Source organism: Stegostoma tigrinum, chromosome 21 (assembly GCF_030684315.1).
Source record: "Stegostoma tigrinum isolate sSteTig4 chromosome 21, sSteTig4.hap1, whole genome shotgun sequence".
NCBI classification, from domain to species: domain Eukaryota; kingdom Metazoa; phylum Chordata; class Chondrichthyes; order Orectolobiformes; family Stegostomatidae; genus Stegostoma; species Stegostoma tigrinum.
Genome location: NC_081374.1, coordinates 37,712,728 through 37,728,914, shown reverse-complemented (window position 1 = coordinate 37,728,914; position 16,187 = coordinate 37,712,728). Strand labels below are relative to the sequence as shown.

Here is a 16,187-nt window from a genome sequence, read left to right as displayed (position 1 = left end):
GTCAAATTCATTTGTTAGGGCTATTAGCTAAGATTGCTGTAGTACCTTTAATTAGATGGTGTTCGCTCTGAGAGCTTAGATATTTCTGAGAGGGCCATTGAGTTTCTCTTAATATGGCAGTTTGCTCTCTCTCATCCATTTTCAAATTCTCTCTTCTTTTATACCGTTGATGACCTATCAATTTCTTACAATAGGATTGGTCCTAGGTTGTCGAACCATCAAATTTAAATTTAATTGGTGTTTAGTTTCTAAGTGCTGGTTTGAATTAGTTGGTTGTTATTCAAACTGGTTGCCTTGCTAACAAAACAAACTTGCTGCTTTTTTTCTAACCAAACAGCCTTTGATACCAATGTTTCAATTTCAAGAACTTTGTGTATCTGCAGCCTAGAAAAGCTGCCTATGCACTTTCATCCCCTATTGCTTTATAAACAAATTCTAACATTCAGCTTTCCATTCCACAAGTACTGTACTCAACCTCGCAACAGTTTATTCACACGGAATAGTTTTGCAAGATGAAACTTGCACTCTAATACCATTATTCTGAAGCTTGGTGTACGAAATGTGAATTCAGTTGATGTAGCTCCTTGGGGAAGGTTAATGCTTTTTTGGACGTTTCTTGGCAGTTTCTTTTTGAGCTGAGCATTGAATTATTTGAAACCAGTTTGAAACTATTGACAAGAGGGTCACATTTCTGAAGGTTGCAAGAAAAGCTCTGTCAGTTTGGGATTGATTTGCTACCTCGTAACTAACACTCGAAGGATCAGAACCGGAATGTATGTCATTCAATTATTTGAGACTGCAATAAACCATATCTTGTTGTCAAATGTTAGAATATTTTGGGTTGAGATTAGGCTACTGTGTTAAATTATTACAAACTAGATTGCAGTGATATCAATTCTCAATCATACCAATATGAATGCTTATTAAACGCTGTGTTTGCACAACACAAATATTACATGAATTCAGGTAAATACTGGGAAGGGTGTCACCAATTTCCAACTAGAATGTTGACATGTACTAAAGCAAATAATGTATTACCAATAAGTTAAGAGGATGTGACAAAATTTGTGAAATGGTAAAATATTTGTGGAATATGTTGCTGCATGAGCAATGGGTTTTGCACTAGTAATGACAGTGAAACTAATTGTCTTAGTCATTGTTCCTCCCCTGAAATAAACAACAGCTTCTGGAGTCCACACATGCAAAGCAAATAGAAATCTGGAAATTATTGTCAGTGCTTCTTTTGTATGCACTACAAGCTCCCTCTTCCCTGTAATGCAGTTGATGAAAAATCACTGAACTGTTGAAAGCTTCCATACCATTAGTGTCACTGTGAAGACACTTGATCATGTGATACTTTGTTGAATGAGGTGTAACTGAGTTTTTAAAGTGTATTTTCACAATGACTGTGAAACAGCTTTGATGCTGAAAATAAATTTACTTATTCATTTTCAGCTTTCTCCATTATATATTCCACATTTTAAAAATAGTTTGATATTTTAGCTTCTACCTTTATTTCAAAAGTATCTATCAATATTTAAAATGAAGAGTGAATGCTTTTGGTGGTTTTAATTTACTGCAGTCTGGGATTACTGAACTGTGACTGCTTTACCTCCATTGGTAACATCAGTGTTGCTGGTTGCCTGAAGATTATCTTAACTTGGTGCCAGAAACAAACTGCTGTTGAGAGATAGGAAAGTCATGCCACAGAGATTGCCAGATCATGGTGCACCTTCCTCCAAGATCAGCCTGCACTGATGCTTCACTCCTGATAGTCAAATTTGGTCCTGTTGCCTCCTTACAGTATTTTTCTTTGTTTCTGCCTTCCTTCCCTTCTGCTGGTCCACCCCCTCCAGTCAGTGACTCTAGCTAGGTCCTAGCAGTATAAATTACTCTGATTTTTTTTTTTGTGTTGCATCCCTCTGCCTGCATCAATTTCTGTTTTTTTGTTTTGAAGCTTCTTATAAGGGTAGAAACTTCAATTGTTTGTCATTGACTGCAATGTAAGCTTGTCATTGGAGGACACTCTTCTTCACTCAGAGGAACAGTGGGGCCTTATTCTCCAATGTGTAATTAATAGTTCAATGCAATTTAATATATATAAATAAAATGACTCTTCCTAACAAATGAAAATAGTAGATTCTTCATAAGACAGAAACTTGCATGAATATTATCCAGAGTTTTATGATGATGCCTGCAATTCTGTAGTGCCTGTCATATAGTAATCTAGAGGTGATAAAACTATGGATGATATTTCAGCAGCTGGTGAGCTGTGGCAAGGCAGGGGTTGGCAATGTGGAAGTGAGTGGCCTTGCTGGAGCAGCAGATCTGTGGCTAGAATTTCATCACTTGATCAACCTTGATACCAAGATTGCATGCAAATTTATTTCAACCTCAAGTGTTTATCACGGAGACAGATGGAGTTGGTTACCATGGAACTGAGTTTATGGATAGCAACTTGAGACAACAGATTGACCTTTCCAATATTTAGTTGGAGGAAATTTTTATTCACCTTGGCTCAGTGGTTAGAACAGTTGCTTCAAAGCGCCAGGGACCTGAGTTTCACCCTCAGGTGACTGTCTGTGTGGGGTTTGCACATTCTCCCTGTGTCTGCATGGATTTCCTCTGGGTGCTCCGGTTTCCTCCCACAGCTCAAAGATGTGCAGGTTAAGTGGGTTGTCCATGCTAAATTGCATGTAGCATCGAGCAATGTATAGGCCAGATGGATTAGCCATGGAAAATGCAGGATGACAGCAATAGATTAAGGGGAGGATTTGGGTGGGGTGTTCTTTGGATGGTTGGTGTGGGTTTAATGGGTCGAATGGCCTCCTTCCACACTGTAGTGATCCTGTGGTTCTATTTCACTGAGAATATTAATTATTAGATTGAGAAGGATTGGTCCTCAGGCTCCAGAGCTGTAACAATGGGAGCAGTAAGTGAGCCATTGCAAGTAATACTCTTGCCTTGCCTGGCTAGTTAGGACAGCTTTTCTTCACAAGTGATGACACAGGAGAGGCATCGATATGAGAATGGTAGGCAAACTTTAGAGAATGAGCTGATTTAGATTCTTTGAAGATTCCTCCCAAGCAGAGGAAAGATAAGCCAACCAAAACTAAAGGACCTTGGATGACAACAAAAGAGCATAATGAAGCAATAAATGGTACTTATTACAGACTTAAGGTTAATAATATGAGCGAATTAGGCTGAATATAGTGCGTTCCGAGGTAGAAGAGAAAGGGGGAATCTGAGATCCAAAGAGGGTACATGACAAGAGACTGGCAGCTCTTTTTTAAAAAAAAAAGAGAGTTTTTATTAGAACCACATAAATAACCAATGAATTGTAGGATAAGGGTGCCATGTATTTGGGACAGAAATGGATCCTGCACATGGATGTGGAGCGCCTGGCTCTGATAATAAATGACCTGTGTCAGTCTTTGCCAAGTATTGGCGTGAAGAGGAAATAATTGAGACTTTGGATGAGCCAAAACCTGATGCAGAGATGGTTTTAGAAAACCTGGTTGCACTTCAGGTTGTAAGTTATTATAACTGACTGAGATGCAACTTAAGGTACTGCGAGAAGCCAGGGTGAAAACTGTGCAAGTACAAGCTGTAATCTTCCAATTTCTATTCATGCTAGAAAAGTGGAACTGTTCCACTATAATTCAAAATAAGAGGTACAATCAAACTCAGCAACAACGCACCAGTGCTTAACCTCAGCAGTGGAAAATATTTGAAGATGACAATTTTTGACTGAGTTTGTAGTGGATTAATTCAAAGGTCAGCATGGATTTATTGAAGTAAATCACATTTAGCTAACTGAATTCTGTTTTTTTTATTGAATTAACAGCGATGGTCGATGAGGATAATCGGGTTGATATGGTGTACACGGACTTCTAAAAAATTCAATAAAATGCCACATCGTAGAATTGCCAGAAATGCTGAAGCTTGTGGAGTAAAAGAGGCACTAGAAGCATAGCTACAAAGTTGGCTGAGTGACAGGAAGCAAAGTAATTTTGTTTAGGAAGGTACAAGACAGAAAATGCCACAGCTTTTCTTGACCAGTGTTAGGAACCTAAACCTTGATATGTAAAGCCCACTTTCAAAGTTTACAGCTAATACAAAATTTGCAAGTATTGTGAAACGTTTTCTGGTACTTACATGACACTTGGGAGAACGAGGCAAAGGACACAATTCTAAAGCAGATGGAGAATATTGAAACCTGAAGGTATATTTGGTGGTGGTGACAAATTTGGTTTAAAAAATTGTTGCCTTGTGATATCTGTTTATATTTTTTTGTATTGCTGCTGATCCATTTGTATGTTTCTCAGTCAGCTCCCTTGTTCTTCCAGTTGACAGCATGCCCAAAATGTGCAACTTATCATGCCAATATGAATTAAACACAAGATGCAAATTTTCTTGATGCTGATGCAGTTGGCTGGTTTTAGTTTATGGATAACAATATTTCAGTGCAGCTGGTTAGTTTATTCCATGTGGTCTGGCGATCACAGCAGCCATTTTAAGTCAGTACTTGCCCTTTTTAAAAATATCTTCTGGTTAATGAAGGTTTTGGATGCTAAAATCAAATTATAGTAGTTGAAAATCAATTACCTATGTTTACCATTGTCATACTAAGAGTTAAAATCTGTCACAGCTGACACCCAGGTGTGATAATCAATGTTGAGGGCTTTCATGAAAGTTTTCCCAGAAATCATGTGGAGTTCCACTCTGCTGACTGTGTTGATTGTGTAAATGAGATCTAGGAAAGCAGGCTAACGTGTTAAAACTGGTTTCCTACACTTCTGCTGTGATTACTGGAGAAAATCGTGTCCACAATAATTTTGGCTGTATGAAATCAGTGTGCTTACAGATACACTTGATTTGCAAATAGGTGGAGTCTTTTAAATATGACCAGGCAAAGACCATCCCAATGATGCTTAGAAGTGAGATACTCTTCAGTTGTTGCAGTCTTCTGTCTTGCCTTTGTTTTTGTTTAGTGTGATAGGTTTTGCGTAATGTGGCTCATGTCGAGCAAAGCTTAGTTTCCAGCAGAGAAGGAAAGCGTTGCAGTAATGTGACATTAACTGGGACATTTTGCACTCGAGCAGTTTTACTGGCATTCCATCCATACTGGGTGTGTCTCTTTTCAGAACTGCTTATGGATGACTGACGCTCAAGTGAAGAAGACTTCTTATCCAGCTTGTTGATTAACAAACTTATTCCTACTGTGACCCCATTTTTGGGTTTCAACATTGTTGTGACTTCTCAGTGAGAATGACGAGAACATGGGGGGTGGGATGCTGAGAAACTTGGTGCACAGCTGTAATGACATGCCCAGAACTTCTCAGCAGTCTTTGATGCCTCAGAGGCTGTAATCCAACATTTTGGCAGGCAACTTTACTTAGGTTCTTGGCTCCAGCTCTGAAAAGTCTTGATCTGCCTTATCCATGACAGAAATATGTAAGACAGTGTCAAGTGTGCTTTGAGATTTTCTCACGAGTACAGAGCACTGCAGTGTTCATCCCAGTGACATATCACTTCACTTCAGCCAGTGAGGATTTTACCATCCGGCTTCAGAGGTATCACTTTGGTGATGGTAGACCAATGGCCGTCTTTATCCCTTCACAGAGAGCTCATCAATTCCCATTGTCACAGTAAGTTTGAATTTCACAACTAATTTGATCCAATATTTTGGATGTGAGTTTGCTCGCTGAGCTGGAAGATTAGTTTTCAGAAGTTTCGTCATCATTCCAGGTGACATCAGTCAGCCTCCGACGAAGCACTAAATCCCATATTTATTTATAAAGGGAAAAGTTGAAGTTGCCACAGTCTTATCAGGCCACAGAGCTGCTCTCTCATTTGAGAGAGATGACTGGTGGTTGTTTAACCTGAGAGTCACCACGCCTCAGGTGAGGGAATATTTGAGAAGGTGACTCCTTCATAGTAATCTCAGCTAGTGTAGGAATTGAACCTATGCTGTTGGCTTCACTGTGCATCACCAAACAACTGTACCTGGTCCACCAAACTAACAGTTTCCCTATAACTCTCAAATATGGAAATTCAAATCACAAAACGAGCCACTTAAGCTTGTTTTGTGCAACGTTTCCCCACTTTTTGAATGGCTGTCTTAGTTATTTCCAGTGTTTGTGTTTATCTTGTGTTTAACGTCAATGACAGATATAACCCAGATGAGTAGATCTGAAGCCATTCCTTGTTTCAGAATCGCCTATACCAAATGCTGTTTCTAATGCTTCATAGATATTTGAAGCTCGGATGTCGCTGAGGTCATCGATTCCATCCGTGGTGCTTCCTGGTAAACCTCTGGTGGTTTGCAATTCTTGTGGTGACTATACAGTGACAAGGGCTGAAATCTGGAATTCAACATGGGATATGGAAAATTAAACACTATTTTGAGAGGTGACAGCCATTCAAGGACTTTAACAAGAAAATTGATTAAGATAATAGATCTTTTTAAAATCAAAAATTGGCTCTTGGTTGCCTGCAATAAATTTAAAACTTGTCATTGATGCTGGTCACAGTCCCTTGGCACAATTCTCTCTGTCTCATGCATATTCACTGTCTGGCAGTAATGATGGTACAGAATTGGCTGATATGATGCTGTTGCTTGTGTTCTATTTATTCATTTTATGTCTATGGCTTGTGCACTTCACAGTCAGTTTCATGATTTCCAGAGCAATGGACTGAAATAGTCCTTTGAAAGGAAACTGCAAATGTGATGCTAAAATCATTTAGCTGGCTATTTGAACTGTTTAATGTACCCTTCTTTCAGTATCTCCTCACACAGATAAAATTCAGAAATGCAGTGTACAAACTTTTGTGATAAAGATACTGAAATGAGAAAAAGTAAAGACCTGTGGCCATGAGCCTGCAGAATATTAAGTAATTGTAATGCAGTGAACATTTTTCATTCTGTGCTTGACCAAGGTTGTTGGATAACCTGACGTTGCTGTTAATCATTGGATGAAATGTGCTTCATAAACTATATAAATGTCAAATTGTGTTGATAAATAATGCTAAATATAAAGAGATAGCATTCTTTATCAAACACAGTGCCTGGATAGTGATTGAATTGATATAAATATTCTTTTGGAGGTTTATGCAATTCCCTTAAGTTTCACCAAAGCTTTTAATGACCAGTAATCTTTGATTTGACATTCCCGAGCTTCATTTATTTGACTACGTTTATATGCAGCAAGGCAACATTTAAAGTTTTATGACTTCACAATGTTTGTTCCTCTTAAAACCATGTAAGCATTTGCAAAAGACATTACAAAAATTGAAACGTTAGAAAGCATAATGTACAAGTTTGCATATATTGTTTTTGAAATTCATTTAAAATTAATTTAACATCCTTTAGGTCTTTGTTTTATACTTGTACAGTACAATAAATGTTGGTAATTCATGGAAATGAGTTTACGGTGGGGTATGGTGAAGCTAAATTGCTTTTGCTAAACAGTGGTCTATATTAAATGTAACACCAATTATTTGTGATTATTTTAACTGTTTATGTTTATTCAGCTCTCCACTAAATGTAGTGGTGTACTTTTGCAATTAGTTGCATCCCATAAATAGTTACAATTTAGAAGTAATATAGGCATAGATTAATTGCGCTAAATTTGTTAATGCACATCATGTAGGATTTTTCTTATTTAGCATCTGTGCTGGTGAAATTTTGTTGATCAGGTGAGTATAGTATCTCTGCTGTCCAGGAATTTTCTAGCATTTATACAAAACAGATTAAAAGGAAAGATAATTAAAAATCATTGACAGATATTTCATAACTTCATCTCAATAGAATTTGTTTGTTTAGAAAGTTACCACTTGAAAGATGCATTAATGAAGGACAATATCAAATTAAAAGAAAAAAGATTGTATCAGAGATAATGGGAACTGCAGATGCTGGAGAATCCGCAACAAAGTATGGAGCTGGATGAACACAGCAGGCCGAGCAGCATCTTGGGAGCACAAAAGTTTTTGTGCTTTTAAGATGCTGCTTGGCCTGCTGTGTTCATCCAACTCCACACTTTGCTAAAAGAAAAGATATACCATGCTGCAAAGAATAGTTGTAGTTAATAAGTTTGGGGTAATATATATAAACCACGAAGGATGACTTTTTTTTAGAAAAGAGCGAATTGAAGTATGAGAAACAACTAGCAAGAAAGTTTTTTTTCTAGGTAATGGAAAGGAAGAGAATAATTAAATAAAGCATTGGCCCTTTACAGGGCAAGACTGTGAAATTAATAATAGAGACGGAGGAAATGGTGGAGACTTTAGATCATGAGTTTTGTATTTGTCTGTATAATGAAGACACAGAAAGCATCTGAAAAATAGCAGAAGTCAAGAGGCAGAAGTCAGGAGCTTAAAACAATCCTAATCACAAGAGAAAAAATCAAGGTAAACTAATGGAAATGAAGCTATTTTATAATCACCTTCTCCAAAGATGTTATGATACACAATTGGAGCAGATAGAAACCAAACTCTGACCTCCTGGCCCAGATACAGGGACACTGCCACTGTGTCACAAGAGCTCTTCACTAATGGTACTAAAAGATATAAATCCCTCAACCTGACAGCATTGCTGGGCTTTTGAAAAATTAGATCCAGTAGTTTCAGTCAATAGTTGAATGTATTGGTTGCAATCTTCGAAACTTTTCTAGTTTCTGGAATGGCCCAAATGTGTTAGATAACTGCAAACGTGAAATCTTTATTCTTTCAAGGAAGGAAGACATAAGACAGGAAACAATAGACCATGTGCTGTAACATCTACCATTGGAACGATGTTTGAATCTATTATTAATGAGATAGTGGCAGGATATTTAGAAAATTGTAACACAATCGGACAATCAGATGATTTTGTGAAAAGCAACATTTGCTACGTTTATTAGAGATCTTTGACCATGCAGCAGGCTAGTTGAATAAATGGAATCCTGTTTTGTATTTAGATTTCAAAAGGCATTTACTATGATATCACACAAAAAGTTTCTGCACAAGGTAAAAGCTCATAGTGTGTGAATGATATAATTAGCATGGATTTAACAGGAATGAGTCTGGATAAATTGTATTTTCAGATAGCAAAATTGTAGAGTACCACAGGGATCAGTGCTTGGGGCCTCAACTGTATGATTTGTATTAATGACTCTGATGAAGACAGTCTGTATTAGAGCCAGAATTGCTGCTAATTCCAAAATAATTAGGAAGTGCACATGTGAGGAGAATGCAAAGACTCTGCAAAGAGATGTAGAACAGGTAATTGAATGACCAAAGAATAGAAAAGCAGAATATTATTTAATTAAATTCAATAATATTATTAAATAGAGCTGCTAAATACTGCAGTGTAGAGGGATCTGGGTGTATTGTGCATGCATTGTAAAAGGTTAGCTTGCAGGTACAGCGGGTAATTAGGAAGGCAAATAGAATATTCAGTTCATTGCGAAGGAGCATAAAAAAGCCAAGTTTTTCTGGAGCTGTATTGGATATTGTTGAGACGGCACCCCAAATTTTGGCCTCTTGACTTAAAGAATGATGTACTTTGTTGTGAATACATAAATATACATGGATGGTTTGAAAAGAAAACTGAAAGGTATTGAACGGTTTAGGCACTTGCTTGAATAAAAACTTTTATTGCCTTTAATTATTGGAATACCTGTCTTTGGAAGGTACTATTGGGGCCGATATGCTGCTGATTGCCTAGCAGCCTTGGCTGGATTTGGCTTCTGCTTCAAACACTTGCAAGGGTTCGGAATAAATTTACAAGGATGTTGTCACGCTTAGAGGGTTTGAGCTATAGGGAGAGGCTCAATAAACTGGGACTATTTTCCATGGGGCACTGGAGGCTGAGAGGTGACCTTATAGAAGTTTATAAAATCATGAGGGGCATGAATAGGGTAAATAGACAACGTCTTTTTCCCAGGGTAGGGGAGTCAAAAACTAGAAAGCACAGATTTAAAATGAGAGAGGAAGATTTAAAAGGGACCTAAAGAGCAACTTTTTAATGCAGAGGGTGGTGCGTGTGTGGAATGAGTTGCCAGAGTGAGATGGTCAAGGCTAGTTCAACTACAACATTTAAAAGTCATCTGGATGGTTACATGAATAAGATGGGTTTAGAGGGGTATGGACCAAATGCTAGAAAATAGGGCTAGATCAGTTTAGGATATGTGGTCAGCATGGATGAGTTGGACTGAAGGGTCTGTTTCCGTGCTGTACAGCTCTATGACTCGTAATCCAAAAGGAACTAAGAGAAGAAGCAGCCGTAAGACTGCAAAATATCTCTCACCCTTTCTCTCGTTGAAATTTGGGCACTTAATAAAGACCACACCTCAGTATTTTGACAACCTTGACAACCATGAAACTGGTGATTTGTTTAAAAGATCACCCATTGTAATGTGGCTGTCAGCAATTTGATTGAACACAATGATTAGTGAATTGTGAAAATCCGTCAATGTTTTTGCTTTGTTTTCCAGATCATTGGTCAGTACATGGTTTTCGTTTCCTATTTGTGTTTTTTTTTTAATTATCTCTGCAGAGCCGTTACTTTTTGTGTGGAGATCCTTATTTGGATTTAAAGGAATAGAGTTCCAGCCCTGGATTATTGTTCAGATATTAACCAGCTTTGTCACTTATTTTAGGTTTCTTTAAGAAGCTTGGTTTTGGTTAGCAGAAATAAAGGGGAACATTTGGCATTTTGGCAATTTGCATTTAAACGTGTACTCCTGGTGCAACTCAGTGGAGTTTGATTATCAGTCCATTCCTGCCATCACAATTGTACTATCTTAAAATTAAATGTGTTCAAAGAAGGCTCACCCAGCTGATTTGAGTTGAAGGGATTTTTCTATGAGTAAGTATTGACCAATTTAAACCTATGTTATGAAGTTTTGAAGAACAATGATAATCTTATTGAAGCATACTATTCTGAGTGAACTTGACAAGATGGTTGTTAGGAGGATCTATTTTTCTCGGGGGGGGGGGCGGGCGCATAGATAGGACTAAGACGCACAGTTTAAAATGATAATTTCTTCCCTGAGCAGGTTATTAGTGTTTGAAATTTGCTACCCAGAGAGCAGAGGAGACTGGAGCCATTAAATATATTCAGAACTTAAGTAAGATTTTTGATTGACATGGGAAAGCATATTTAAGGCCACAATCTGATCAACCACGATCATTTTTAAAGTCAGCCACATTCTTGTTAATATGCAGAAAAGACTCGATATACTGGTTGTTACTTCTCTTATTTCTTATAATCTAATGAACACCATTACATCATTTCATCCCATATGAAACATACCTTCCAGATGGGCTAGGTGCTGTGCTATCCTGGATACATAGATAAGTTACTTGTACCACTCATTAGTATAGTTCGTGTATATTAGTAATGGTTTTATTTCAATCCAAAATTTTTCCTTTGATTTGTGGCATTACTGTTTTCGTTCAGTGTTCAAAATTGTAGGAATCACACTGTGATTTGTTGCTGAAGGAAGACTGGCATGATGCCACACAATTGAGAAAGCATGGAAGCCTACAAAAGCTATATTTACTGGCAGAGCCAAATTGACTTGAGTTCCTTCTTTAAGGAATGAAGTTTGTCTAGGTTTCACATTAGATTGTTAACAAGGTCAAAGAAGTCTTTGGCCCCACCTTCTGGTGAGGTATTACCATTGGGATTGATAGTGCCATCGAAGTAACAGTGAAGCTAAAGATGCTGTCCGTTATCTAAATGCAAATAGTATAAGTTATTTTGGCAAGGGGAAGATGAGTATTTAAATGTAAGTATCAAAGTAATTCACTACTTCACAAATGGCATTGCTTTGTCTGCCTCACTATTTGAATGGTGTGAATTTGTGTGGTAGATATGAACTAAACTTGCTCCAGAAATTTAAGTCTGGGCATTTTAAGTGCTGATATCTTTTTACTGATGTAATGCTGCCAATCAGCCTTTCTAGTAAAGATGCGGAGTTTAACTCTTGTGAGGCTTTAATTACTTTTAAAAATTCCAAATATGAGTCAAGTTTTTTTCTGAGACACTGATGATGTTACCCAGCAGGGTAATGAAACGTCTGTGGAACAACAAACCAGCTCGGCGAGCCAACCAACCACACTGATGCTTTTTTTCTCCTCATTTCTTTCTAGATCTGTTCTGTCTGTCACTCTATTCATTTATATCTCCATACTTGTTTTGGCATTGAATCCACCTGCTGTAATTTACATTTCTTCTCTGCTCCTGAGCTGTCTATCTTTCAGTCCTTCACTCTGGATAAGAAAAAACACTTTTTTATCACTCTCCATCAAAGTACAGGATAATGTGAACTAAAAGAGAATTTCAACTTGGATGTAGGAACAGCAAGACCAGTGCTTTACATACTCAAATCTTTAAAGATGAGAGAACATGAATATGACTTTTGGAAAAAAAATTAGAGACCTTTGAGTTTATAACCAGTGGCATAGCGTTGAAAGCAAACAAGTTCTACTTAGGCTCTATTTAGCTGCAATGTTGTAATGAATTCTGGTCGTACATTTTGGGAAAGAATTCAAGGTCCTAGGGTGATGAGATTTCTGAGAACAATAACAAGAGGGCTGAAAGCATATATGGTGTTTCTTGTTGCAGAGCTGAATCTAGAGAAATTGGCTATGTGTGGTAATTTTATTTAGTTAATTGGGTAATTCAGTGACAGAAGGGTAGTACTCGGGGGAAAAAAGTGATTTAAGGTAAATGGCAGAAGAACCACGGGCAAGTTGAGGAAAATTATTTTCGCACAGCAAGGCCACTAATCTGGAAAGTACTGCCTGAAAGGACGGTAGAAACTGATTCACTGATGACTTGCTAAAGGGAACTGGATGAATGCTTGAAGAGGAAATTTTGAAGAGATTTGAGAAAGCTTTCCAAAGAGACAGTATGCACTGCAAACCAAATAGTATCCTCCTCTGCTGTATCATTGTGTTTACAAACTTTCAACTTGCTTGGTCAGAGAAGAATGGTTTGCTGTATAACGTTAGCACATTTCTGCAGTTTCCAAACTACTGAACTCGTTAAAGGCACCCAGCAGGTTTTGCATTCTTCCTCTGAGAAGAAACAAGGCATGTGTCGAGGTTTTTTTTTGGTCACCGAGTAAGAGTTCACTACCTTCCGGATCTATTCGTGATGCTGGTGTTTGTTGGTATGTCGCTGAGCCAGATGTTGGATAGATCAGAAATGGTGAAGTGAATGGTCCCTCCCTTTTGTTTTTTCATGTTTGCATATAGTAATGACAGTGACACTCCTAATAATTTTCAAATAAAAGAAAATCAAAATGGTACTGTAAGTATCGTAGTGCTGCTCTAAAGATCTTAATCTAAATGCAGTGCCTTCGTAAAAGGTGGGTTTCTAGTGATTAATACTTTCTCAGTACCAGAGAAATCAGTGTGGCATTTATAACTAGAAAGTCACTTTTGAAGAGAGTTCATAAATGTATTAAAGTCCACTAATGCTGCATAATTTGTACAGCATTATGCAGTATAATGTTTACTGTAATAAGGAAACCTACATAATAAGTGGTAAATACAAGTACATTATTTGAAAGAATTATTCCTATGATCACAGAAATTGTTACGTAAACAATTTTAAAATTTGGTTTATCGATTGAAATGAATAAAATGTAATTCTCGTAGAAATTTAACAGCATAATTCTCCACTTTTTAAAGGATTTTCCATTCAGTGCCATTTATTTTTGTCACAGCTGCAGCTAGTTCTCCCTGAAACCACACAGGTTTCAGTCTTTTGATGACAATGGATTCTTTCTCTTTTTACTGCTTTGTTATTGCTCTTTTGGCTGTAACTTACAGTAGGGCTTTTATTGCCGGGTTAAATAATTTTTCAGTTTTAGATATATAATTATTCATCAAATGTTTGCATAATTTGCAATTGTTATAAGCTCTACTACTCAGCCTACAAACCCAGGACTCTGCCGTGAAAGATCAGTAGTTCAGTAAATCATATTGCCTGTGAAAGATGGAAACTGTTTGATATCTCAATATCCTTTACTCTGTAATTTTCTTTGAAATGCACATTTGACCTGTTCATACTTCCTGATGACATTTTAGCTCTTCGGGGGAGAGTATTTTCTTACTGTCTTACACAAATATTGCAAACTTTTTTACTTTGCTGTTTTAAATTGGAGTATTGATAGCTTGTATGCCAAAAAAGGATGAGCAGGAGAGATGTAGAAAAAAATATATTTGACCTAGGTTGCTGTCGCTTCATAAAACTGTGCATCAGCAAAAACAGGAGATCCATTTCTTGAGGCCTGTCTTTTAAAACTGTGACAGATTCACCAAGAACATTAGTACAGTTTCTGTAAATGGATTTTGAATGTGATCTAACCCCCAAATGGCAGTACTGATTAAATACAATAATTAGTCAGAGTTGAAGGATATATTGCCTTGTAAGGGTAGCACCATACAAGATTAATCAAGTAAGCTTGCTTGACCATTTTTGATGATCACAACATGATTCACTATAAATAAGCATTTTCTGAGGATTAATTAGCTGCCACACCTTGTTGGACATAACCTAAAGTGATCTAAAGGTTGATTTGTATGCAGGTTGAGAGAAGTAAGCAGTGATTGGTAATTTTCCCTAAAGACTCATTGGCATATCTACCTCTTAACATGAGAGAAGTGTGAAAGTTTTATGTAATTACATCAGCACTTTTGATAACAGTATAGGTACTGTCAATAATCTTAAACTGATGTCAGAAATTTTGTATCAACAAGTTTTATTATATCATTTGGCCAGGATGATCAGCGGGAGTCAAGATTAACGCTTCGCCCACCAAGTTTAGCAACACCATATGCTCCTGTTCAGAACTGGCAGCACCAACCAGAGAAACTTATCTTTGAATCTTGTGGCTATGAGGCTAATGTGAGTATGTAGTCCTTGAATTAGCAGTTTGCTTTGTTCAGTGCTATGTGCCATGAACAGAATGTTCACTAGTTTTTAGATTATAAATTGTGTGCTCATTTCTGGCCTTGGTGCTTTTCAAATTGCCAGCTATCTGAAGCACTGTTGAAGTCAGATATCCACTGGGTATTGTTGTAACTGTTTCCATTGACTTCACCATATTCTTCTCTAGGTTTACCTGCTTCAAATTCAACCATTATTTTACGCACAAAGATAGGTCGTTTCCCTCCTATTACTTGTTGCCAACCTAGTGCAAATGCCATTTGTAATTTAGGGGATTAGGCATACTTCTCTGGAAATACACAGTACCAACTGATATTCAGTGATATGTTTTATGAGTGTCAGAAGTCTAAAGTATTCAATGATCTTTCAGTACTGACCAGTACTTAGGAACTTTACTTGGTATGAGTATTCTTACAAAGTCACATCATGAAGACAATCGTCTTTGGAAGCTTCCCTAGTTTGTCAGCTGCTGGACCTTAGCCTGAGCTTTACATCTATAAATTTTTAATAGGCTTGTGACTTTTTTTATTCACTTATCTTCCAAAAGAAATAGTGTGATTACTTTTTCATTTGTTGCAGTATTTGGGTTCCATGCTGATTAAGGAACTGAAGGGGACTGAATCAACACAAGATGCTTGTGCAAAGATGAGGGTTTGTATCTTTGATCACAAATTAAGTCCATATTTTGGAGTAAATCATAATTGAATGTTTTAACGTTTGTTTTGTTCTCTTGTCTAGAAATCAACTGAACAAATGAAAAAGATTCCAACTATTTTCCTCTCCATCACATACAAGGGTGTAAAATTCATTGATGCCTTCAACAAGGTAATTGTAGAATTATTAAAAAAGCATTATTTTCATTGTATCTTTATGTATCTTGTCTTTAACCTTTTTGTTCATTTTGTTAGACTCATGGAATGCATAAAAATAAATATTAGGCAGCAAAATAAATATTAGGTTTCACATTTGTTTTTATTTGGTTTGCTATACATTTGTTTCACCTTGAATGCAATAACATAGCACTTGCCTTTAAAGGATTGTTCCTATTTCACTTTACATATGTAAATCCGATGCGCATAAACAATTTTTGAGCTGACGTACCCTGTAAAATATTTACTTCTTATTTCTTACTGAGTCTTAGTCTGCCAGTGGGTTTGTCAATTCCTCATCTGTTTTGTTGACATGTATTGGCATTGTTATGCTTGCTGCAGTTTATTTATTGAATACCTATTTCAAA

At 37.0% G+C, this 16,187-nt stretch overlaps 1 protein-coding gene across 4 annotated transcripts in view; it reads left to right on the top strand.

The window, feature by feature from the left end:
* The window catches only part of LOC125462739 (ankyrin repeat and SAM domain-containing protein 1A-like), a 334,971-nt gene that overhangs the window by 295,616 nt on the left and 23,168 nt on the right, over nucleotides 1–16,187 (top strand). For all 4 annotated transcript variants that reach the window (XR_009447014.1, XR_009447015.1, XM_059653455.1 and 1 more), the window contains 3 exons: nucleotides 14,783–14,908; nucleotides 15,530–15,601; nucleotides 15,689–15,775. Coding sequence is in view for 2 of the 4 variants with exons in the window: in XM_059653455.1 (XP_059509438.1) it covers nucleotides 14,783–14,908; nucleotides 15,530–15,601; nucleotides 15,689–15,775 (285 nt within the window). In the remaining 2 variants the exon portion in view is untranslated. The remainder of the gene's footprint in view (nucleotides 1–14,782; nucleotides 14,909–15,529; nucleotides 15,602–15,688; nucleotides 15,776–16,187) is intronic.